The sequence below is a fragment of the Cheilinus undulatus genome, linkage group 16, assembly GCF_018320785.1.
Source record: "Cheilinus undulatus linkage group 16, ASM1832078v1, whole genome shotgun sequence".
NCBI lineage: Eukaryota > Metazoa > Chordata > Actinopteri > Labriformes > Labridae > Cheilinus > Cheilinus undulatus.
Genome location: NC_054880.1, coordinates 23,849,792 through 23,877,282, shown reverse-complemented (window position 1 = coordinate 23,877,282; position 27,491 = coordinate 23,849,792). Strand labels below are relative to the sequence as shown.

Below are 27,491 nucleotides of genomic sequence, written 5' to 3'. Positions count from 1 at the left end.
TCAAGCACAGTTTCAGTTACTTTATTAGCTTTACTGTCGACAGCCCTGAAAGTAGCACATAGGACAGGTACGTATTTAGAGCCATAAAAGAAACCATGCTCAGATTTACAGTTGAACTTAACGTCCATTTTCTCACTGAAAAACAATAATATACTGAGGAAAAGCCAAAGAATCTATACCTAAGTGTAACATGTTAACTTTGCACAATGCAGTGTACTGAATACTTAGGCTATTTCTTCATATTTTCACTTGTAATATTCTGGTTATGTGGGCTGCCAGATGATAATAGATTCTCCTTCCAGCTTCAAGATACTGACTTTGCTAATGTTCAAAGACATGCTTTCTTATCAGCAAATATGTACAAATTCTGCCACTAGGGGGCTCTCACGAGTCAAGACACGCTGCTCGGCTTTGCTTACCTATGCTGCTTATTTCTGGTTTGAACTGAGGACTATTTTACACAAAAATGGCACTCAATACAATATATTTACTGAGAAGTACACAGATGTTTTTGGTTTCATGGATGAATTTCACATAGTGAGGGTGAAAAGCTGTTAATAGTGGCCTTCATGGTTCATATTGTATGCTACTTGCACTTGCACTTGAACCCTTAAAGCAGGGCCACTTTTAACAGCTTTTCCCCCTTATCATGTCACATTCATTCACAAGATCAGAACAGGGGTTTATTTTTGGTAAATACACCTTATACACCTTATCATGCAGCTGTCTTTCATGTGACGTCCAGTGTTAACATGGAAATGATAAACAAGTTGTGTTTGTCACAGTGGCGCCATGATGGCAGCTAATTTAACATGACACATCCTGTTACCATCATGAAAATTAGGAATGTCTCTGGCTTTGAAAACTTCTGGGAATATCGTTGACATTTTTGAAACTGATATAAAGAAGTAGATAAATCTACATATTGTAGCTTTAGTAATATTATAAAATTCATTCAGGATTTAACTTATAAAGGGCTACTCAACTAACCAGAAGAATTTTAGTAAAAGGATTGAAGATGTTAGATTCCAAAAATTCAACAATATTTCCACACAAGACCTCAAGACCAAACTTGCTCTTGGCACTGATACAAACAGTACTGCTATTGTATTTGACAATCCATAAGCTGCTTACATAGATGATCGGGACGGTGAGAGGAGTACTGAAAATAAAATATGACAATAGATTTGTAAATTCTGACAGTGATAGCTGTCAGTAGCCCTGCTGAAATGAGTGAATGACCACCATCACTTTGGAACTGGATGACAGGGTTGCCAGACTCATTTACTATTGTGAGTTTACAAAAACAAAAATTAAGTTAAAAAGAAAAGCTGTAGAAAGAATGGAAGTTAAAAACAGTTCTGTTTTGCATCTGTCATTTCTGCAATATCTTTGAATGCACCCTGAAGTAAAGCATGACGTGTAAACAAAAAAGTTATAATTTAAAATTAAATACCAACACAAACAGGGCTCATTTTCTAAGAGAGCACATGTCATGGTCTTTGCTCCCATGAGGTGGCATTTTGAGTGGATGCACACCTTATTTTTGTTGCCAGAGTCTGCCTGATGTGTAGGTGACTTGCTGTGAACTTGAATGTGCTGAAGTGAGAGGCGAGGCACAGCGGGGAGCGTGTCAGTAATAATCAAGTGGCACTGTGCAATTTTGGTGTCAAACATGACCATGATTTATGCTGGTGTTGCCCGCCTACTCAGACCAGGTCACCAACACATTCGGGAAGGTACAGTGCACTATTTCCAGGACTTTAGCTCACACAGGTTTAACTTTGCAGACATAAACTGTAAATACAAAATGTATATGAAGATTAAAGTAACCGATTGATGCCAGAGAATAAAACCTCTGCTGACATTTTATTGCCATCACAATTTTTGCTACTCTGCTGCAGGAGTGCCACACACCTAGGGGCATAAAAATACGAAACACAGCCTCCATGCCCTGTGTACCTTATGAAGCTGAGCAGATTTTATGAACCATGCACTACTTACTCACAAAAAAGCAGCTGAAAGTGTTTATAAGGATTCTTTTCACAAGCAAAACAAGATGTAATCTGAGACTAAATAAAACCATGTAAAAGCTTGTTCCAGCCTGTCTATGCAGTTGTTCTACACGTTCAGCTCTCGTTATTGCTGTGTGGAAACATGGATGATGCCAAAAGTTTTTAAATGCTTTTTTTTAATACCAGTTAAGGGAATCGTCAAAGACATCTAACTAGACTCCTATGAGCAGTTACCCTGGAGGAAAAGAAAGACTATAAGAGACAGAATTGGACAGAGGGGAGTGATGTAGGGAGAGGGATGAGGGAAAACTGCATAGAAAATTGTAGTAGAGAAGAGACAGGAAGATTGGAGTCAACAAGTGTAATTAAAGGCAGTTGGAGGCAAGACGATGGAGAAAAAACTGTCAGCTGGAGACGAAAAAAGCACAAACAGAAAAATTAAAAAGGCAGACAAAGAAAAGGCAAAGAAGCAAACATAAAGACATCTATAAATACTTTTAAGTACAACAGAAAAGGCTGCATATCTTTACTGCCATGTCTGTCATATCATGTCTGTCAAGAAGCATGTCTCTCTGCATGTAATTTGTCTTACCTTGATAATGTGCGCTGAAACCACGGTAACGGTGGTTGCCATCAGTCACAAAATGCAGCCGGAGCCAGTTCTTGTTGCTAACGATGGGAGAGGGGACATTACTGCCTGACAACCTGAAAAAAACACACAAAAATATTTTTTTAAAAGCATGCACACATCCTGACACACAAACAAACACAATACCTTGGCCCTTATCTTCTTTTAAACCTAATCCTAAAATAGACCCTAAGGGATAAACCAGAGTGACCAGTGTTGCAACAAATGTCCTTGCTCTGAAGGTCTTAAACTTTAATTGGCTTATTTAAAGATAGAAGTGAAGACCCTGCTCACGCACACATGCATGCCTGAGTGTAGAAAAAAAACTCTAGAAAGACAGCAGTGAAAACACAGAAAACCAAGCTATGCTTCTGCTATGCTGCAGAGGAACAAGGCAGGAGTCTGTAAAAGCAAGGTTGTGAATGCGTCACATTACATGTGAGGAGTCTTGTCTGTGTAGTCCTGCATTAAAGATAATGTTTTGCTGTCTAAAATGAAGCTAACCACAAAGCGTTCGTCACTTGTAATACCACAGACTGAATTCCAAAGGGTTTTAGGACTTTTTCTAGCCTTTGAAAGTGTGTTTAAAGCAATCCTACCCAGGGTTACTACTGTTAATGAAGCAGCATATGATGTTTTTAATTCAGTGTTCCTGTCAGAATGATTGAATCTTGTCAGCTTGACCCCTGTGACTCTCTTAATGACTTTTTTTCGAAGATGTAGTGAGAGTATGTTGTGGCCCTGGATCATTGTTTTGATTATTTAAGTTCTTAACATTCTGGACCAGGGTTTTCCCTGCATATAAAACTGCCAGGCGCCAGCCTCAGGCACATTTTGTATCGTCTCCCAGCCACCATCAGAGTCTGAAGAGAGTTTTCATTCAGAACACCGTTTCTGAGGACAGCACTTGATAAATTCATCATTGCAAACTACAATCACAGCATTATACTGTAGTAGGGGTGTAATGGTGCTCAAAAATTTCGGTTCAGTAAGTACCTCGGTTTTGAAGTCACGGTTCAGTACGTTTTCAGTATGGTAATTAAAGTGAATAAATAACAGATCTTTTTTTTTTAAATTTGATTATATCAAAATAAATTACATTTAAATTATTAATAATGCTTCAACCTCCTTCCAAAAGATCTTCAATGAATAAAACTAATACATTTTTGAATTACTAGGTTATTTTAATTGATATATTGACATATTTACACCCATTCTTTAAACACTCTTATTTTCCAGCCAACTTGAACACATCATCATACAACCGTAAGTTAGCCTGTTGAGTATGCTCATCAACGTCTATCCTGCTGATTTTAACATGGACTTCAGCACTGGATAACTTTTACAACCAATGGGACCTACTACAAAGTTTTGGAGAACTTTTCACAGCCTACTGTATCTCTGTAAATAAAGAGGTTAGAGCCGTGGGAAAACTGAGGATAACTTTACCTACAACGCAGCTACAGACATGAAGGTGTCCCCTCTCCCCCTCTTCCGAGGCTGACAGTTGAAGGTTAGAATTAGTTTGATTCACAAAACCAGAGCATCATTGTTATAATAAAAAGATCTTAAATAATGGGAAATTCCTCCTTGTTACAGTGACATTCTTGTTTGAGTGGTGCCTTTTCAAATGCTTTGATTGATCCGCTAGATGAGGTGCCGTCAGTGACACTGCTGAATAATGTCAGTGCTACTGTTGTTGTCTATGTCAACTGTTATATTTTACTGGGAAACAAAGTGTCCCTAAACAGGACACTTTCATCTGGGAATATTCAGGCTGTTGCTGTCTGGTTTTCCGACTGTGTAGGAGCTTTGTTCAACATGTATCCGTTTGGTACATGTCTGTACCGTACCGAGAGGCCCGCACCAAATAGATAAGGTATGAATACACATACCTTTACACCCCTATACTGTAGTCAGTCTATAAACCAGAAGAGGCACAGCCAAAACTGCTCAAGAGAAGGAAAAGTGAAGGAGAGTTTGAAAGCTTTCATTGTAAGATGGAGCTTTAATACCACTGCCCAGTGACCTTGCAAAACAGATGTATATGCCCGTTTCTGTGTTTTTCACTGGCGAATCCATCTTGTTAAGCTCCCATCTGAACCATTTGGGCCCAGTTAGAAAGTGACAGGACCAATCAGCGACGAAGGGCAGTACTTTTGGGCGCAGCAGAGTCGTGACGTAAACAAGAAGCAGCAAGAGCTTGTGCAGTTCAGGAGGAAGAGATTAGCATGGATGCTGCTAAAGTACCAGTTTTATTAGAACTTGATGACACTTCTTTGTTAAAAGAAGAACAAAGAACAGCAGTGAGTTGTTTTCTTTTCACTTACATGTCTATAGTCACCATGTTTTGCGTTATTCCTCAGTAGCTGCGTATGCGCAGCTTGATAGCGGCTACGTCACATGTTTTGTTGCTCTGATTGGCCCGTAGAGATGTGACAGACAGAACGTTCACCCAGTCACACTCTGAGTTTTTTTCAAAGCCTCTGCCTTTTCTCAAACGTTTCCTACTAAAGCTTTCCCAGATGGATGTGTGAAACAAATCCCCCTGGCCTGTCAGGTTAACTGCCCAGAGCAACATTAGGAACATCACTGATATACAGCAACCAATTAATTCTCTCTGATAATGAATTGTCTGGAAATTAAAAAAATACTTAGTGGATCAATTAGCATAGGGATGGTTCATATAACGGCTGTCACTGTTTGTGGCTGCTAGTAGAGATTTTAGACTGCAGTAGAGCTCATACACTTTTGAATTGTTTAAGACGAGGAGTAGTTTGGTAAAGCCATGTGTCTGGTGAACCAGCTCACATAAATATATTCAGTTACAATCAAACTACAGAAACTGAATCCCCCTTGCTTTGGTTCTGGAAGTAAATTGCCCATACAAGTCCTTCATTCACGTTTTTAATCCAAGAACCAAGCCAACAAGTGACCTACTTAAAACATTGTGACTTTAAGGCCTACTTTAAGACAACGTTTTGGTTTGTTTTCCGTTTTCTTTTCCATAAAGTTACACGTTCAGACGGCAACATTTTCAAAAAGATTTCTGTTCACACGAGACTGCGGGAAACACCAAAAAGGATGTAGTATACATGCCAGGCCAGTAGATGGCGGTGTGATTTTGCAGTGAACCAAAACATGCGCACATACACTTCCTTCTTCTGAACATAAGTAGGAGTGCAGCGCTATCCCCTTACAGTATAAACATCCAAGATGGCGAGCAGGACTTTTGTTTGGACTGTCGACGAGGTGGAACTGCTGCTTCGAGTGATCCTAAACTACAAGGTGGACAAATATCAAGAAAATGTGGACTGGGAGTCATGCCAGTCCAAATACATGGACATTTTTTATGCCTATTTAGAGCATTACCCTGTAAATGGGGCAGCGGAAGGAAAAGATCTCCCCCACAACAAAGACTGCATCTCAAAGGGCCACATCATGTCTAAATTAAAAGCCATCCGCGGAAAGTACCGACAGGCCGTGGACTCTGGACAGCAGAGTGGCCACAGACAAGTTGTTCTTGTTTATTTCGTTTGAAACGGCACAACAACTGCATTTGAAAACAACAAAAAAAGGCAGAAGTACTGTGTAGGTATTTCCATCCATCCAGCAATCCATCCATCCTACTTATCCTATTCAGGGTTGCTGGGGGCTTGAACCAGGCTCACTCACACTCACATCTGGGGCCAATTTAGAGTGACCAATTAACCTGACTGCAGGAGATAGCTGGGAGAACATAGAAGCTCCACATAGAAAGGCCCGGGATCATTCTTGCTGTGAGGCAACAGCGTTAGCCCCTGCTACTAAAATGAAGTCAATAATGTATTTTACTATCATCAGACTACTACTATTCATGCAGTAACTTTAGTTTATTATTCTCCTGGAGTATGTTTTTTAGTTTTATGGCAAAGTGTTCAAATTTTAAAATGTTATGGAGGAGGGCCTGCAACATGTATCAAATGCTTGGTTAGGTCTGGTTAAAAATTAGTCAACATTATTTTCAGCCAGGAAAAACCCTGCTGACCAAGTAATATTACTTCTTTTACATATTTAAACAACGTTACATTTATTTCTACATAGTTATTGTTCATTCTTTTTAAAATTCCCTTCAGTATGTTAACATAGATACCTTTATTTATTTCTCTGTTTTTAAAACAGGTTTGTAACGTCAGATTTAATGCATTTGAAATAAGTCAACCTCCATTCTCATATATGATGGGTAAGACCACAAAATTGGCCTCAGGGACATATTCAGACCAAACAGACAAGTAAGGGAATATGGTGAATGTGATGAGTTTTTGAGGCAGGTTGTATTATTATACTTTTTCTCCAAGGTAACAGACTTACATATGCGCAAATACTTTGGTTACAAATGACTACCAACTCTCTAGTCTGCAATATAGTTTTTAGCAGTGTGGCTAGGCTTAGTGAGGCCTGCTCATGAATTGAAGCTTTGAAGTGGCACAGCAGCAGAAGATTGGAGCTTATTTGCAACACTTTTATCAAGAGCGAAGGATAAGATCCCTTAATTGGAGCTGAAAATGAACAAAGCTCTTGAGTTAGGCAAAGTGAAGAGTGTTCGGTGAAGTGAGTGCTTGCCATTCAACAACAAGATAGTAAAACCTCCCTTTTGCTGTGTTACCTCAAATACTGCTTGCTCATATACAATGTCTACTGGTAATAACACTCCACTCTACATCCATCCTTTGATCTATGGCGCTTTCATCATGTAGCGACAGACAACAGGTGCTGTTTCTCTCCTACTACATTTCCATTGAGCATTTTTGAGTTATATCACCTTGTTTGCTACCTCTTAGACAAAGTACTACACACACGTTAACATGAGTATAAAGCAGTATGCCCTCTCATGTTCTCCAGTCTCCTTCTATAAACCCCTGCTGTTAACCTTCGCAGTCCATTAATATCAACACAAAGACACACACAGAGGCACACAAATTCATGCTCACGTGTGCACATGGATGGTGTATACAGACCTAGCAGCAGTTTAAAGTGGAGCACAAGGATGCTGAGAAAGTGGTTTAGAAGGTGTGTTCTTATACGTGTGCATGGGTTTGTCTGTGTGGGTGAAACAGAGAGAGGGTCACCTTGTGCCCCATATTAAGGGGATTCGCTGATGTCTATTAGTCACACCTTTAGTTATTTTGTGGGTCCAGAAAAACACAAAAATCCTGATTTTTAATAGTAAACACAGTGCAAAATAAACAAGATGTCATGACTGTGAATCTGGGTAAAGACAATATGACAGAAGCATTCTCAGTTTGCACATGATCATTGTTTTAGAGACTCTTTGAATAGAGACAATGCAATAGCAGTGCACCACAAATGATGACTGTTTAGACATTTCTATTGAGTTTGTTAAAGTTTAGCACAGACCAGAAATATTTTCTTATTTCTACATTTATCTCTTTTTACCACTTCACGTGCGTTTTCTTTTTGGTGTGCTTTTGGGTCATGTTTAACCTCTTTCAACAGAGAGGAATAGAAATTTGATAACAAACAGGGAAGATATGTAAACCAAATTTGTGACCACATGCAAACTCTGCTTTCTAATTGCTTGGTCCTTGCAAAAGAATGATAACTTATAAATCTACTAGGGATGCAGAAATTAACAGGCTAAATGTTTACCCACTTGGTGCAAGAATTATGAGTGAAATAAAATAAAATAAAATAAACTCTTAAAAAAATCATTTCAAGCCTGCATTCCTGGTCAACTGCTTGATTTAAATTGTAACACAACCACCCACCACTCATAGCCACTGTAGTTGTTCTTAATGACTACTGCCTTGCTGCCACAATGGTCTTTAATAATGATAATGATAATGCATTTTATTTATAGGCACCTTTTAAAGCCCTAAAGGTCACCTTACAAGGAAAAGGACATATAAGTAAACAAAAATGCACAAGTTAGCAACTAATTCAAACACTGAATAAAGGTGTATGGATTGCTTTGAAGGGGAAGAGCAGGATCTTAAAGTCAGTGCGGTAGTTGACCAGGGGCCAGTGGAGCTGCTGAAGAACAGGAGTGATGTGATTACTGGATGGGTTTCTGGATACGACATGGGTGACAGAGTTTTGGACTAATTGAAGTTTGTGAAGGGGTTTCTGAGGGAGACCTTGCAAAGTCCACAGATTGGCCAAAGTCCATGTCTATCATCAGGCAAATCCATCTTGAAAAGCTTCACCCCACAAGGTTTGAGGAGAACGAGGCGATAGCTATATGTGGGGTTTAGTTGTACTGATCCAACTGTGATGGCTGCTGCTTAGTGTAGACATTAGCTTGGATGCAGCTTTAATTTGGTTGCAGTTTTATTAGAACTGGATTACATTTCAGTATAAAATAAAGAGGAAAACTACACACTGAAAGTTTACATGATGGAAAAAGTGTTTGCTCTTTGCCAACCTGCTTCGGCATGAGTTCACAGTTGAGTTGTACTGTAAGCCGGTAGCCATTAGCTTGGACGTAGCTTAAGTACGGCGGCATTTTTTATTACAACCAGGCCACATGTAAGTTTTATTAAATCAAGAGAAGATATTTCTGCAGGGCTCCTGAAAGACTTTGATATGATTTTTAGCCAACAGTTTGCTCCACCAAAAACAGGACTAGAAAAGGAAGGTTGGAAGTACATAAAAAACTGCTAGCTTACAGCACCAATAGGGGGATTATGTTGTCTAAAAGCTGTGCCAGGTTATACTCACATTTAATTGAAGCACTACATTCTGAAATGTCGACATGAATCTACAAATAGGCTTGAAGGCCAGAGGTGCTAGCACCGTTAACATCAGCCATATTCTGTAAACCAACCCAGCATCATTACAGTGAAGGGTTACTTTACCATTGCATCATGAAGTTAGTCTACAGAATCTATTTACATGACTTTAGAGTTTGCTGACCGGATTTATAATTGTGTTTAACTGGATGGGAAATTATTTGCCTATAACAACCCTAAAATCTTCTGCTGTAGATGAAACATGACAAATATGAACAAATATGTTTGCTGTTACTAAAATACATTAATTTCTCTAGGTTGCAGTACTGGGTTTGGCACTATGTTTTCTAATCATTAGAACTTTCATTTAAAAACTGTAATAGTGCTCAAACTGGTAAACTATGGCATCAATTACACAGCATGCTGGGAAGGAGATGGTGGAAAAAAAAATCTGGATGCTGTTTGGTGCATGCCTTCTCCCACTCTATCCACATATTTCCTGTCTCTCTTCAGCTGTCATCTCTAGTAAAACTAAAAAGTCCAAAAATTAATCTTCAAAAAAATGTGGGAGGAATTAATTGATGGGTTGGAAAATGAATGGAGATACTTTCGAATAAATAAATGACTAAATAGTCTCTTCAGTCACCCAAACCCAGTTTCTACTGATCCATAACCCATCAGAATAAATCACGTGGAGAAAGGTGCCTCAAAAAAGCAGAGATGTATTGTATATAGATTCAGTTTAAAAAACTGTATAGCGGTGTTGTACCTCTGTGTCTCAGCTTGGTAAATCATTAGATACTTGTCCTTTTCAGATGAGCAAAGACTGTAAAAGCTTATGATGCATACTTAATTAAAATCACAACAGCAAGCAGAGAAAGAAGATGAGTACAAACTCTCAAGGGAGCAACAAGTGCCAAAAATAGATTAACCTTTTCCAAAGAAAGAGCTCTGAACACCAGCCTCCGCTTACACAAAATACCGGGATAGAGACAACTTGTGCCACACGGATAAAAGTGAGCAAATAGCACAATCACAGATGATACATATGGTGATGTTAACATATGCTAACAGTTGTATCTTCAGGCAGATCTTACTTAACAGCTTTCCTTAAATTGTGTATTTTTTCTAACTCTTTTTCCCTTCTAGGTTTTGCTACAAGTTGCAGTTGTTTTTGCAGGACAGCTGTCCTGTTCCCATCTTTCTTCCTTCCTGCCTCACATTTCCTTATTTTGCTCCTCACTGTTTCTCTTCATATGTGTGCTCAAACACATATTATTCACTCTTACAGCTCTTAATTCACTCCCTGCTATGACATCATTACCCAAGAGCATCATTAAAGGTAGAGGGTGTGCATATTCAATCTGTTCCAATATTAAAACAAAAATTAAATCATAAATCTATTGAGAGAGACTGTGTGTGTGAAGTTAAATATTAAACTGCATGCTCAGGAAGCACTTAACAACTTGGAGCTGCAGAATGAAGGTTTAATAATAAAAAACTCGCCTGGTGCTGAAGGTAGAAGGTTTGAGAAACAAGCAAGAGACTAAAAAGGTCACCTATAGTGGAGGGGACAAATCCTCATACAGAGCTCTTTGTAATTATGAATATAAGGGAAGCTTATACTGAAAAAAACACAGAGGGCTTGGCAACTACTTACATCGATAATTAAAGCTTAAAATGATGCTTCAAGTAAAAAGCCTAATACTTCCAAATAACATCAGCCTCTGAACTGCTGTGAAACTGGTTGATTTCCCCCATGTGGACAATTTGTAATGCATTATTAAATCATTCATCTAAGCTGATGGCTTCTCTCCGTGACTAGTAAGTGTTTTCCCAAGATATCTGGTATAAAAGCACTTCAGAGCTACCCAGAGGTATTATAGATCATATTCAGATGGGCTCTGACATTTTTAATACTTCGGTCTGAGACAGGGTCCAACTTTGCGATTTGATGGCTACAACAACGCTGATTGGCGGAAGCCACACATGCTACTCAGGGCTATCAATACTTGAGACTTCTTAAGTTAAAATTAAGTGCACCATTAAGTTTCTAATGGACCCTCAAAAACCAAAAAAAAATCTATACAGATATATATATCTATATATTTATACGTATATAGATATCTAATAAGATACGATAATTGACATGGCTGGATGTTCTTGCACCATAGTTTGTACTTTTGGAAAGTGTTTCATGAAGGTTTAATTTTAGGCAGATTTGCAATGGTTATAAAACATGGGACCTACATGTAGCATACGATGGCAGCACGGTTGTTAACAGATCTATTAATGAAAAGGCATTAAGAAGAGAGACAGAGAGTCATCTACGATCGGACCATAGATGTGGAAATTGTAGCAGACAAGCTGTGTTTGAATAACAGAATAATATCTCCTGAATACTAAAAGACGTGGCCCGTACAAACATGGAGCTATTCACATCCTGTAGGTGCTGATTGTCTCTCAGAGTGTTAAATATTTTCTCACTCAGCACACCGTGTCACAATCATCAATTTATGGAAGACAATGGTTGAAATACTATTTAGTAAATAAACGTGAGTTTTCATTTTTAGTTAGATGACCCCATGACCTAAGACAACAGGGCAGGGCAGGCTAGAGGGGCGTTTTAATCCATGTGAGAGATACGTTAACGCTTATCAGGTAACAACATGTCGGTTTACAAGAAGTAATTTTTGTTGCTACCATGACTTCACTTCTTTTGGTTTGACTTTTCGTAATCTTCTGACAATAGTTTGATATAAGGTTAAAACTGGAGGGAAGTATGTTCCTCTGAAGCTCTCACCGCAGCGAACTTTCATGTGAATGCGCATGATAAAACGGTGTGCTCTTATTTCTACAACAAGTATGATCGCTGGTCAGACATTAGCCTTCCCTAATCCCAGCCCCACCCGCCGCCTATGCTGTGAGACATGGAGGGAGAGCAGGTGGGAAACAGAGCAGGAGGGAAGGAAAACATATAGAGTCTGACAGAGGTACACTGATTTATTTGTTAGCTTTTTAATTCATTTTAGCATTTAAGAGGAATGTAATAACAAATAAGAGAGCAGTGTGTGGTTTTTTATATCAATAAAAGAACTTTTAAATGCAAAAGGTTATTAACTGCAATGCTGAGCACATCATTTGTTAAGATTGGAACAGTTAACTAATACTCTGCAGCTTCAAATGTACATTTATGAGTGCATTCAAACTCTCTTCATTGTGCATATGAATAAACCAAAACACATTTTAGGATTCTGTGATTTCACAACAGACAACATTCTAAATAACAGTGAGGTCTGCAGAATATGTCTTTTATCCATTCTATATTTGATGAGCAGCTTTCAAACTTTCATGTTGAATCTTTAGTCTACAGTTTTACAATAACAAAAAGGCATGCAGCTATAATAAAGGGATCTTAACGGGACATGTGGAATATTTACAATGCAAAAAATCAAACATACCCAGTGTGAATTTATTGTGAAATAATTACTAAAAAGAGAGTGAAGTCAAACTCCCTCTTGATCTGTTGGTATCAGCGCTGTATTCACACTGACAGGATGGTGCTTCCTTCAGCTTGTTTATGTTTTGCTCAGAGGCACAAACATGACTCATGTTTATGATGTTGTTTTCAAGTGAACCCTCCCTCCCCACAATTAACCTAGTAGCCACATAAAGGAAGAGAGATGGTCTCACCCATTCAAAGATACCGGGTGTAGAGGCATAGGACTTGTGATAATGAGTACATTTCATTTTTGGTGGGTATTGAGGCTAGTCCAGCTTAGAGTCACTGGTATGACTCTTTACTAGGACTCTCTGTTTTCTAGAAAAACAACTTTGAACAAATTTCTAGCATGACAAAATAATGTTCAAAAATATTTAAACCCCGACTTCACCAACATTTAGATATCAAAATACTTAAAATCAACATCTTTAACCATAGGCACACGTTTTAGTTGAGGGCTCCTACTTTCTAGTCTTGCTGTATCTCATGTGTTTACAGACTGTCACAGCTGCTTACTGGAATCATAGCTGTATTCAGCCACAGTACCTAGCAAACAGGCTTTTTACTTTATTTAAAACATCAGTTTGGCCATTTCTTTTGTGTCATTCTTTAAAGTATAGCTCCCATGACTCTTTGTTTCTGCTCTGTCCATGACTTTACACAGCTGCATGAAAATGTTTTTAAAACCAAAGAATATATCACACAATTTATGTTACACTTGAGTGTAAAATGTAATCATAGCTATCTAGGTCTAACATTTCCAATCAATCTTACTCCTTTGAGAGTGCCTTTATTCTCCACCAGAAGAGTTTAATTTCATAAGTGGCATCTTGCAGAGAAAAAACAGATGGACATTCAACCCAGGCAATTTGACATCTGACTTGAGAGATCACACGTGTGAAGAGGTTAAGAGTTTCTCTCTGTTGTGTAATGAATGGCTCTGCACACCAAAGTACGATCGTTACATTAGTGGCAACATGGGTGAGAAAACTGCACAGGCCAACGCCAAGTCTGTGCATGTGTGGGGATAGTCGTAAGACAGTAGGGGGAATGCTGCTTAATCAGGCAATCTGTCTTAATAGCCTCCACTAATTAAGACAGGGGGGATCTGCCACACACCTACACCTGCAAACACACATGTATGAGTAAATTCTAGGTAGCACACATGCATCCACATGGGGAAGTGAGCGCGCACAGACACAGACACAGCTGGAGTGATGGGCTGAATGTGGTCTAGGTGGAGCCGTCATCAATCAGCATAGACAGACAGAGAAGTGTTCTCTGCGTGCGCGTCTGTGTCATCCGATACATTGTGTATGTAGGGGTATGAGTGTGTTGTTTGTGTGTTTTTTGTCTGTGTGCTTGTGTGTGTTGGTGCTTGTGAGAGCGGGCCTGCTGTGTCACTCTCCATCAATCTCAAGTGAGCAGAGAGTAATCAGTGTTCACAACAGGACCCTGCTCTTTCTCTCCCTCCCCTTCCTTTATCTCATCTAAATTTCTCTCCTCCTCCTCCTCCTCGTCTCCTCTCTGGGCAGCAAGGTGGTTTTAAAGAAGCTTGTTCACACATGAAACATGAATGGGAGACTGTGGAACAAAATGGGGAGATAGAACTTGATAATTTATAAACTGCCTGTAAACAAAAACCCTCATTAGAACATGGGTGCAGTTTTGCAGTGTCCACATACTTTTGGCCATCTCAAAAGCTTTCTGAAGAAACAAAAAAAATATGCTCTCCCAAAGCACAGATTGTAAGAATCTTTAAAACAAAATGAGCATACTGACATAAATTTAGCTCTGGCAGAACCACTTTAAATACTTGATAAAGATTTTACCGCTAAATGAATTAAACCTAAACGAAACAATGTAGTTTTTGAGGCTGAAACAGCTGAGCTTGGTTTATGATGGAGGAAAGTACCCAGTGTTAAACATTGTATCCCATCTGCTGGGTAATTTATGCATGAGATGGCAAAGCAGGCAGGTTACAAATCTAGCCAGCTTCTTATACTGATATGCTGGTAAACACAGCAAAGCACTGCATCACATCCAAAACAAATGTTAGGCGTTAGCTTTTTACACTGGAACAAAAACCTTATAATAATAGGAAGTATGATCGTAATCATCTCTGTGTGCTTGTCTGTCTCTATAGACCTCAGACAACGCCAAAAAGGCTCTTGACAAAAACATAGGCCCCATTAGCTAGGAATAAAGCCTGATTGTTAAAGATGAGTGATACAGAATCAGTCCTTTTGTAAACATAGGAGGGACTTGAACAGGTTGAGGAAGAACTTCTCTATTTGTAACCAGTAATGTGCAAGATAAGTATTAAAGCATTAAATGTTGACTCTCCTTAGTCAGCACAAGTATTATGAGGACTGAAGGCTGCTGGTGCTAGCACTGCAAACTAGAGTTAAATGATTTAGAAAATAATACTATTGAAATAGCCCAATATTGCAATTTGATATGTAATTATTTTTAAGGTCCTCATCGTATGTATTTTTCAAAAACACAAGAAATAAATAGTTCTTTCTCTTTTTCATTGAACAACAAAATCCTACATAGATTGAACTAGAACTTAATGATTAAAAAAAAATTATTCAATTACAGACTTTGAATAAATGCAAATTCAACATTGTATTAACAGGAAGGACTATTTTTTGTCATTCTCATTTTTGATTGGAAAAAAATACACAAAATAAAAGGAAAGCAGTTTTTCTGGAAACTATTTTTAAAAACTGACACTTAAATGTTTGCATAATGTGTACAGCATAACACCTCTGCTACAAGAAAACTATTAAACTGGTATTCTGACACGTTTTAAGTTAAATAAATATTAACTGTTTAGCTTTACTGTAACATATTGGGCAATATTGGTGGGCAATATATTGAATTTACTCGATACATTGCAGCTTTTGCCACATATAAATGACTATATTGCAACCACCAAGTATAAATAACACGGAAGTTTAAGCCGTCGCTGTGCAATTCTCTCATTAGTAGCACTTCTACAACGGTCTCTGAGCACCTTTCTTTTACAGCAGAGAGCATACTTCCTCACCCATCCAGAACACTCTCCTCCATACATGTGTACTTTTGTGTCAGCAGAGGAGGAAGGAGAGAGAAGAACAATACCCACCGGCTCACAAATGTGACCCAGCTTTGTTGCTGACGGTCAAACAAAGAGCTCCTTCCACAAGGTCTGAAAGATGCTCTCATGCTATGGAAACTTGTCAGAAACTCATCAAGTTGGCATCGACACAGGTAACAGGACAAATGTAATTAAGCTGTGAGCCTGAATGGATGAACAAGACTGCATTTATTTGGCCATCAGCTGCATGTTGTGATTGGTGAGGTTTTGTGCAGGTTTGCTTCACCCTTAATGAGGAAAATACTAATCCTTTTTATGATCAACAATAGTAAACATAACAGAAAAAACATTCATAACTTCCCATACACAATGAAGACTGAGAGAGTATTTAATGATTTATATATCTTTTGTTTTCATAGAAGGCCTGTCATTGCATGATTTTTATTTGTAAAAAACTTATGAGTGAAGACTTTTTCAATATAAAAAAATGTGCTAAATTGAACTTGATACTGATTTTACCCTTTCTGCATACAAATCAAAATAAGAAATCCTACTTTAATCATCACACTGGTGTCGTTTTATGCATCAAAGGGCTGAATTAAACATACGGTAATTTAAAGGGGGTTTAAAAATATTTTGATATATCTCGTGTAGTGCAATAAAGCCTAAAAATACTGCAATATTAGTTTTAGCCCATATCGCCCAGCTCTACTGGAAACCAGCTGTTTGGCTCCAGATGCTTTGATCCAGCCATGTCAAGTATTTTCTAACTCTCAGACTGGTGGAGTAATCTGAGCATTTTGTTTAACTGTCTTAGATGTTCAGTCATTCTAAAAATTGTAGCCCCCTTCTTTCTTTCCTTCTTTCTTTTTTTCTTTCTTTCTTTCTTTCTTTCTTTCTTTCTTTCAGGAATGACTAAAATAAGAAATGACTGGCTGATGAAGCTATGAATATCCTGCACCCCACTTACAAAACAATTACCTCTCTTTTCTCCGTTCCCTCTGCTCTCTAGCTTTCTTTCTCTGCATGTCTAAGCTTCCTCTCACTCCCTCTCTCCAGGGTTTACTCTCCTTCACTCTATCTGTTCACTCCTTTCTCTTAGCACAGCCATTGCAATGCTGGGCGGCTCCCTGTCTCTCCTCAAACCATCTTTCCCGTGCATGTGTGTGTGTGTGCAAGTCGGTGTGTGTAGCCTGCGGGACAGCAGCGTAATCAGAGCAGAGACAGAGAATGGGAGAGAAGGGGGACAGAGATGTGGGAGTGAGCTTGTGTTATTATTATTACATTACATTATATTATAATTTCAGCACCCTGGCTGCTGCTACCACCAGTGGCTCTCTGCTATTCAAATCAGTACAACGGAGCACATCCACACACCAGGGCATACTCAACAGCACAAGAAACCAAACAAAGACATTAATACATGCATATACACAAACACACAGTAGGTTTAGGGCTGAGAATGACAATGACAGCATATTTATGCTGCTAGAATTAATTTGCTGTGGCCTGGCCCAAATACATATTGTGCTCCAGTGGTGCTCAACCTCTGGCCTGATCTCTCGGGTTTGGCTGCACATGGAAAGGTTATTTGCTGAGGGAATGGTAAATATCAACCCAGTCAACAGAGTTATGCTCCATGATATAAAAGTAAGCTGTTATTCAGAAAAAAATGTGCTGCTGAGGTACAAACAAACAACAAAAGCAGCCTGTGCAGACTCCATTCAGGGCATATTTCAGTCTTTCAGCGCTTTATGAAAAGATAAAAGTCAGGAAGCAGTGAAAAGAACATTACTTATTGCATTTTTTTTTACCCTGTTGGATCCTCTAGGAGCCAGGGGCAACTGTTTGGATGAGAGTTGAAAAATACAAAGATCAAATGTGTAAGAAATAAATGAGACTTTGTCAAGAATCTGTCATGGTGCTCAGTGTAATTAAGTGCAAAAGTTGAAGATGCCTTAAAGCCCTTGAGTGGAAGTGACCTATTTTGTTATTTTTGTTGTAAGTCAATGTGTATAAAGTGACTTTGTTTGCATAAACACCACAATCTAATTATCATACACTAATCTAATTATAAACCTTACTTTGAATCCAATAGTAATTTGATTAAGCTGTTTACATGCAAAGCAGAAGATGATTTATCTTAATACATCCATCTTAATGCAATCATGCATACAGTTATTTTTGGATTAAATTTCTAGTCATTTGCCTTTTCCCTTAAAGGCAAAAACAGTAGTGAATTCAAAATCCCCCTCATGAAATGCAAATAATCTACCTGTCTCTTTGGTCACAGTGCTTACAGTTCTGCAGTATGTGTGGATTTCAGACCTTATATTATATTCAGCTCTGAAACAACAGAAACTCTGCATACTAGGCGAGCTGCACAGCTTGGGAGAAGTCAGATGGACTTGCTTAGTGGCCGTATGGTGTTTACATTGCTGAATAATCTCCCTATAATGCCTCTAATTTCACAGTTCTTCACACATTTTAATCCTACACCTAACACTTTATATGACCTGAATTAAAGGAACAGGGGATTAAGTTGTTTGTGTATTTCTTTAAACCAAGTCTAGTTTGGTCTTGGTCTGCACCCAAAATGGGAAAAATTCCAATCATGAGACGAGAAGATGCACTTTGTTAATATAAAGATATACATGATAGACAAAACAGATTTAAAACAGCATGACAAGCCATAAACTTCCCAGTGTTTACTGTCAGGATGTGAATGCTTGAGCAGATTAATAAATCTCTCTTGGTAAAAACATGGAAAGGTCAAAAACTAGAGCTGAAAAAAGCCTTCCAATTCTCTTACACTAACACAGGACATCTGTAGGGGCTGTGAGATTTCTTTCTTTCTCTCTTTCTTTCTTCTTTCTTTCTTTCTTTCTTAAATTCATTTTAAGGTAGAGTCCATCAGTTTTCACCTTCCTGAGGTTTTATATCCAGAGCAGGCTAACAGCCGAATCTCTTCCTCTCTAAAAACCAATCAGACCTGGTTATGAAATGGCTTAAACCCTGTTGAAGAAGTTTTACATCAAAAAAATGATGGAGCTTTAGGGTCTGTGAGCCGAGCTGCTGCTAATTTAGGTTTGTAGGCGAACAAATCCCTTCATCCGGTCAAACGCTTGAGTAAAAACTAACAGTGAACTCGCCTGAAACACTCAGAACCAAAGCCAAAGAAAATGTTTGGATGTTTGGCCAACAGCCTGGGTTTATGTGGCAGTTTTATGTTAATGATGGCTGGGAGAAAATGTCAGTGTGGTGCTGGCTTGGAAAAATGGAGATTTAGCCTTGTGTTTAGATAGACCATTAGATCAAGTGTCTTTGTGTCTGTCTCAGTCTGTCCTCTCTGCCATCTCAGTTCCTCTTATTTTGTCTAGTTTTCACCAAAATTCTCTCCTAACTCATGAGCCTCTTTGATGGCTTTCTCCTTCTCTCACCCCTCTTCTTCTTTTAACTTGTATTCTCCTGTCAACTCTCATCTTGCACCTCTCGACAGTCCCTAATTCTGCACCCCAGCTCTTGTCTCCCCCCTACCTCACCTCCTTACCTCAAATCTCCGCTTCGTCTCTTCTGGCAACTCTGATCACCCCAATTGCCCTTTTTGCTCCCTTCTTCTACCCATTTCTATTTTGTCTCCTGTCTTGTAGTCTTCTTCTGCATGACCTGACACTGTCTCACTTTAACACAATGACAACCCTATTGCTGTCCCCTCTCTCTGCCTTCCTCTCTCTGCTGTCCTCTCATGACTCCCGCAGAGACGCAGGCCGGCTCTCAAGTGATTTGAGTAATTTGTTTCAAAAGCTTTCAAAGGTGTGGGTTAATTTTGGGGTAAATTTGCTTAGACATGGCTAGACAATGGCCTAAATTATTCTCTGGGCCAGCAGAAATTGGTTTTTAAAAATTGATGCTCAGAAGGAACAGTATGAAGGTCATGGGTGTAACCTGTAAGACCCAACGATGCATACAAATCCACAGGAAACTGGTCTGCATCCTGAGACTTTCCTCAAGCTTTTTATGAGTGTTTGAATTTGTGTGGTTATGAATCCTCTTCCCTGAATCTTAAATATCTGCTTGCTGCAATTTGGAAAGACAAAAGAACAGACTAGAGGGAAAAATGCTCAGGTTTCTTAATAAAAGCCACAAATGAACTTAAAGAAATATAGCTTAATATAGAGGCTGTCAGTAGTTTTTACATTTTACTATAGGCATGTGTCTTCGTAACAAAGCTTCAATACTTGGGCTGGAAAGCAGCATTTCACCAATTCCTCTCATTGAAAGTTTCATAACTGTTTCACCTCCAAACTGTTGTTGAAGGTGCAACAGCTTGCAATCATGATGCCACCGTTTTCTTCCTGACAGTTCAACTACTCAGAGTCAGCTAAACAGAATTTTTAGAGAAAACTGGGTCAGAAACGGCAATTTGGGGGTATTTTATGACTCAAATTCCAGGTATACTGCTAGTGTACAGTTATGGTAAAAGAAATGTTTACAGAAAACACTGAGCAGTAAGTAGGCGTAGGTAAGCAGCTATCAGATACTAGCCCTTTTAGGTATCTGCAATGTCATCATTTTTTTAACTGAGTGAGCAAACCTACCAGTTATAGCTGATAAATTGCTGTTTTTGACAACATATTCCAGATATTAGTATGGATCTGTTGCTCCCAAACTTTTTCCAGTTGAAAAATATTTTCCAGCCTACCATCCCAATCCAGTAATTTACAGATCATTGCATAAAAATACAGTATACTGATATACACAAAAGAACTGATCTCACACAGGTGGGATGTGGCAAAAGGGGGGAGTGTGGCTCTCTCTTTAGCTGCTGTACAGGTGAACCCAAAGGCCAGATATGACTGATCATATTTTCCTGTCTTTGTTGTGATGTCTTGTGTATACTCATTGTTAGCCCTCCATTTACCTGGAAGTCCTCTCACAAAATTAGCCATGCTTTGCTAGCTAGCAGCACAAAACGGAGTGCCATATTTTTAGCCCTGCTAAGCAGTGCTGCACAATTAATCTAATTTCAATTGCAATGTCAGGCTGCCCAATTACATATATACATTGTATAAAAAGCTACAATTATTTTTGTGTTAATTAATACTTGAAAGGTTTACAAAAAGGCCTGCAGAAAGGTCTTTAAAGTTACAACTAGGAGTCAACTGATTAAGAGCCTGACCAATTATTGAGGTCGACATTTGGCCAGTTATTGGTTTAGGTTAATGAATCAAAAAGTGCAGTACTTTGGTCTGACTGGCTAGATGTCACATGAGTATATAGCCAATTAATACTAAATCCTGGGTACCACTGACAGTGAGCATATGGCATCACTGCCTGTTTTTCTGCTTCTGTTGCTCTATGCTGTCTCTCATGTTCATAGAGCTAGGGCTAAACTGTTTGTTTTCCATCATGTTTTTGATCTTCACTTTTGCCAAATGAAGTACTTTTTGTATGTCATATTAAATGCATATTGGTTTCAAATATCAGTTATCAGTCTCATGAACTACTAATAATAATATCTGTCCCCCCAAAAAAACAACATCAGTCAACCCCTATTTACAATACTGCCGCTATTGCACTTGTAGAAATATCTTTATTTTCAAAAAAGGAAAAACTTTTTTTTTTGAAAACATCAAGTTGTTTTGAATGCAGTGTTGTCAAAACTAGGGTTGTCCCGATCAGCACTTTTGGCCTCCGATCCTGATCCGATTTTTTAATATTGAATATCGGCTGAGACCGAGTCCTGATCTGATATTCATAATTACTAAGATTAGAGTTTCAACTGTTTTTGTTTACAAAAAAAATAAGTAAACAGAATAACTACTAAATGTCTCAAATTATTCCATTTAACTTAGTACAGCCAACATTGCTGAAAAAAACAGAATCACATCCCTATTCAAAATGATGTATTAGCTCTGTTTCACTTTGATAATCTGCCAACAAATAAATAAAATTAAATATTAATTTGACTGTATTAGTCACAACAAAACTGAAGTAAAAACAGTTTAATTATCCTATTTCTCTTTAAAATGATAAAAAGATATGAATCATACAGATTCAAAACAACAATCCCTATTAAAATGTAGCAGCTAAATTCTGAGACATAAGCCAAAACACTAGCAATGCAATAAAACCCAAATATCAAATACTAGGCACTCTTGTTATTACAGTGCAATTTCTAAAGTGCAACTGGAGTGGCCACATCATGTTTTCCTCCCTCACTTTTATTTCCACCAAGGATGCCAGCATTCACATATCAGCTGTAGGATCTGTCAAAGGTCTCAATCAAAAGCTGAAATTCTAAAGAACCCGAAGCCAAATTTTCCTGTCTTGAAAAAGAAATTGATAAAGATGTATACATTACCTTTTCTGTATGATATCTTGTGGTTTCATTCATAATAAGCCCTGATGTAAGGATTCAATGCACCTTTATCTTTCTCTCACTAACTCAGTATAATAGCTTCACTCACAGGTACATGGTGGCATTTTCTCCCACACAAAGAATCTGCTCACATTCACTTTTTATCATCAAAAAGCTTCATGAGTATCCTTGAGGCCCTAAATAATGTGCTGAATACATTTCCTTCCTTGTGAAACATTTGCAATGCCGACATCTTTGAAAAATGTGAAAACCTGCATTATTTACATCCATGTTTGTTAGCTTGCTGTCCCAGCATTTTGATGGCACATGGCTGCTTTTCTCGCCACATTACTGAAACCGTCAATCATTTGAATAGTGTGAAACAATGTGCAGGAATGAGTGCTGTGTCACCTGCTTGTGCCTGTACACGTGACTCCTCGTGCACACATGCAGGGGATGTGAACAAAACCTGGGCCCACTCATCCAAACAAAGCTCTTTGATGTTATTAATGGTCAAAACCTCCACTGAGGATCTGTTAAATCCTGCTTGGCAAAGCTGTTAATGCTGAGCCGTTTCTCTAATCAGGGTCACAGTGTAGGATGTAAAGGAACTGCTCGACAAAATCTGCGTGTGGACTTTGACTTAGGGGTCTGTAACCAAAAAGCCCACCACCCTGATTGTGTTTAATGAGCCTCTGTTTAATGGCATTTTTATGCTTGTTAAAACAATCTGATGTGTGTGTTTGTGTCTGGGTGTGTGATACAGAGAAAGAAGTGTGTGTGCTTGTGTTCAAGGTCACTGCTCCATTTCCTATTCGGGATGGTGTTGCTATCCCAGCATCCTCTCTGCCAGAAGCATTGATTAGTACTCGGTAAGCATAACATCCTGCACACACACACCCCAAACAAGCACACACACTTTGAAACTCTGTCATTTACAACCAGCTTCTTTTGCATCGCTAAAAGTTGAAGCAGATTTCTCATGCAGTCTTATATAAACCTATGATGGGTTATGTATAAGTTATGTTATTAATAAACATCACTTACAGACACAAGACTGCATAGATTGACAACCCCAAACTGTGGCAAAACTTCCTGCAACTTCTGTCTCAAACGGAAACTGGTGCTAAATGTGTGTATTTTAATGAGATGATAAAGGGACTTCATACAATCCATTGACCAACTGGTGAATTTTGCAGCCAGCAGGTGTAGACTGTGCAGAACAGTGACACTCACAGCACTACTTCAGTACAAACATCCTACACTGTATCTTTGTGATGGGTTGGAGATGTTTTGTTTCTAAAGCTGGCCTTCCACTTTCAAAAGACTTTGAAAGGACTAACATCTGACACCCTCTCACATCCAAAGATAATTTGTCAGTAAGTAGCAGAGTTTTTAGTCTCAGACTAAGATTTTGCTCAGACTGGGAATCTTGCAGGTTCACTAACTGCAAGACTAGAATAGGATACTTTTGAGATTATTTCCCCTCATGCACCTGGAGGAAACTTACAATAACAACTTTTGGGTTGTTTGTTGCACCTGTACAGAGTTGGTGTCAGTTATACAGGTTTTGGGAATTCAGCTTTTACATAAAAAAAGATCTATTTTACATCTAAAGTGGTTCTTAATAGCTATATAAACTGGAGCAAAACTTATGTTACATGAAAATAAATTGTAAAGAGGGAGGCAGGGATCATGGTGAGGTCAAATATGAGCTAATACTGTATCTCTCATAATATAATGTACCTGTCATGGCAGCCTGGAGTGAATTGAGGCCTGTCAATAAAATAAAACCTTGGTCTAAGGGAATTAGTCCCACAGACTGACCAATTGATCAGTTGTGCAGATAAAAAAACCCAAACAAAACAAAAACAGCCTAATCCCACTGGGTGGGACTGTTTGGCACAGTTCTTGATTGGTTTGCATCCTACTTAAAGGACAGGGATTATTTTGTGTCAACAGGTACCTTTAAATCTGAGCAGACCAAAATTACATGTGGAGTCCCTCAGAGCTCCATCCTGGGGCCTCTTCTGTTTGACATCTACATGCTTCCACTTGCTCAGATCGTAGAAAACAACAAAATAAATCACCATAACTATGCAGATGACACGCAGCTCTACATTTCAATGTCCCCAGGTGACCATGGCCCCATAAAAGCACTGGGTAAATGCATGGAACAAATTACTGAATGGATGCGCCATAATTTTCTCCAGTTAAACAGAGAAAAAACTGAGGTAGTTGTTTTTGGACCCAAGGAGGAATGTCTTAAAATCAGCATGAAGCTCCAGTTACTTCAGTTAAAAACCTCAGACCAGGCCAGAAATATGGGTGTTGTCATGGATTCAGACCTGAATTTTAAAAACCACATAAAAACAATTACAAAGTCAGCTTAAAATCACCTCAAGAATATTTCTAGGATTAAAGGACTAATGTCACAGCAGGACCTTGAAAAACTGGTCCATGCATTTATCTTTAGTCGAGTTGACTACTGTAACAGTGTCTTCACTGGTCTGCCTAAAAAGTCCATCAGACAGCTACAGCTGATCCAGAACGCTGCAGCTTGAGTCCTCACTAAGACTAAGAAAGTGGAGCATATCACTCCTGTTCTAAGGTCTCTACACTGGCTCCCTGTCTCTCAGAGAATAGACTTTAAGATATTCCTGTTAGCTTACAAAGCTCTGAATGGTTTAGGCCCAAAATACATCAGAGACCTTCTAGTCCAGTATGAACCATCCAGACTACTCATGTCGTCTGGTGCAGGTCTGCTCTGTGTCCCTAGAGTCAGAACTAAACATGGAGAATCAGCGTTCAGTTACTATGCTCCATATATCTGGAACAAACTCCCAGAAAACATCAGGTCTGCTCAGAGTTTGAGTTCTTTTAAATCAAGGTTGAAGACTCACCTGTTCTCTGCTGCCTTTGACTAAAAACTTTATAACTTTTCAAATGTTCTATTTTGCTCAAACTCTGCACTGTAACTTTTATATGTGTTTTTATCTTTTTGGGGTTTTATGTGCTGTTTTTATCACCTTTTACATTCTTCTTTTAAATTGTTTTAAGTTAAGAGCTTGGAGCTCAGATAAGGATCTGGTATTGGCCAGAAACGTGAAACTGTCTGGGACAGAATTCAGTCTCTAGACCAATGTTGAGAGGAACCCAGGTTTTTATCTTTTGTGGATCTTATTTGCTGTTTTTAATCACCTTTTACATTTTTTGTTTAAAATTTTTCCATTGTGTTGCTTTTTTCCCTTTGTCAATGTATTTTAATGTCCTGTGTGAAGCACTTTGAATTGCCTTGTTGCTGAAATGTGCTATACAAATAAACTTGCCTTGCCTAATCTGTACGAGCTCCTCAGTGCACCCTCTGGTAGTCTGAATGACCTTAAAAAGTAACATAACAAACTTTATGAGGCACTGTTAAATATTTTTATCCTCTTTCTGTTGTACTAAAAGCATCAACTGACTCAGAAACGATAAGCATGCACCTACCTTTAATCATACAAACCGACAAAACCCACAACATATCCTCAGACACATGCCTGTATTAAATCATAATGGGTGGGGGTTGGGGGGAATCCACCAACAGGAAACTTTTGTGCTGCACTCTTTGTTTCTTATAATGTAGTTTAATTCTATATAATTTACCATATCATTGTTTGTATTTTTGTAAAAGTGGACTAATTTAATTTCAATAAGAAATACATGGTATTTTGTGAATTAAAGTAAAATGTTATATCCTAGCAAGAAATAAAGTGCCATTATTCACATGATGGTTTACCAATGGCCAGAATAACTCTCTGGATTGTGCAAGGGAAGTCACTTTTTATTTCATTTTTTTTTTTTATTTACATTTTAACACCAACATCTGACCTGATAATACCTACCCTACACTGGGTCTACTGCATTCTTTTTATATTTTAATATGTAAGCCATAGGACATGAGCTTTTTATCATCTCTGAGTTGGCTGAGCCAAATAATTTGTCGATTCAAGTACATAGTCTCGTCAAGTATGTGTGTCTGGGAAGAGTTTAGTGTCTGCCAACCTCTGGGCTCCTCAGTGAAGGTACAGCAGGAAGTTGATGACACCCCAAACCGGACAAAATAGATTGGTCGTGTAGTTAAAAACATATCCTGTAAATGATATCCATGTATCCATGTAAATGACTGGTAAATGACAGACTTTGAATAGCCTGGTCCACTTTTACTGAGAATTTGGTGATGGCCTGTCAAGTGAGTGCACCTTAGAGCTCTAAACATAGCATCCTGTTTTCGGTTGTACTGTAGAAAGAGAGAGAGAGACGAAGGATGGATGGATGGATGGACGGGCAGATGGATGGTTGAATGGATAGGTGTAAAAGAAATGAAAGAGGCAGGGGAGAGAGGGACAAAGAATAAAAGACTGAGAGTGGGGTAGAAATTGTTCTATTTAAGATGCTCTACTCAGTTTCAAGGGCAACTGATTCTGAAACAACAAAATATAAAACCAGTGTGTGTTTGTGTGTGTGAATCTGTACGTAGTGTGTGTAGTGTTAGGCTAGGATTACAGGCACTTAGCTCACAGCGATATACTACTCTCATAGGCACAAGCACAGCTCTCTGCATACTGATTAGACACAACTGTCTGTGAGAAAGAAACTCTTTGAGTGTGTGTGCCTTTGAATGGGTGTGTGTGTGGAGGTAATGTGTGGCCTGTGTGGGTGTGAACACAGATGACGGACACATCTGCATGTTTTCTACTTGTTTGTGTGTGCGCATGCATGTGTGAGTGTGGAGCCGCTCTTGTCAGTCCTGCAGCCACTAATAAACACATAACAAATTCTTCCACACACTCACATATTAGCAAATCAGCCATTAGCTTTCTCTGCTAATTGCCATTGGAAATTAGCATTTTGGCTATTAGCTCCTTTTCACAAATTGCCAATGGAAATTAGGATATTAACACTCAGTGCTGTGTGGCAATCGCTAAGGAATGAGGCAGCATGGCCTAGTTTTTACAGAGACTATTCTGAAATGAAAAGGGTCAGTAGATTAAATCCTGCTGTGCACTAGAGGGACTATTTCAAATCATAATGACCTTCTGTGTTTTGTGTGTTTCTTTGTCGTTTTTTTACACCACATACTTTTGAAGGGCTCTTTCTGGTGCAAACGAGTTTCCTTCTTGTATTAAT

The 27,491-nt window shown here is 38.6% G+C and overlaps 1 protein-coding gene across 1 annotated transcript in view; it reads right to left on the bottom strand.

Annotated features, from left to right (window-relative positions):
• csmd3b (CUB and Sushi multiple domains 3b) overlaps window positions 1-27,491 on the bottom strand; it is a 367,690-nt gene that overhangs the window by 188,126 nt on the left and 152,073 nt on the right. Inside the window, exon 6 of the mRNA XM_041808608.1 lies at window positions 2,608-2,720. Within this exon, the coding sequence (XP_041664542.1) occupies window positions 2,608-2,720 (113 nt within the window). The remainder of the gene's footprint in view (window positions 1-2,607; window positions 2,721-27,491) is intronic.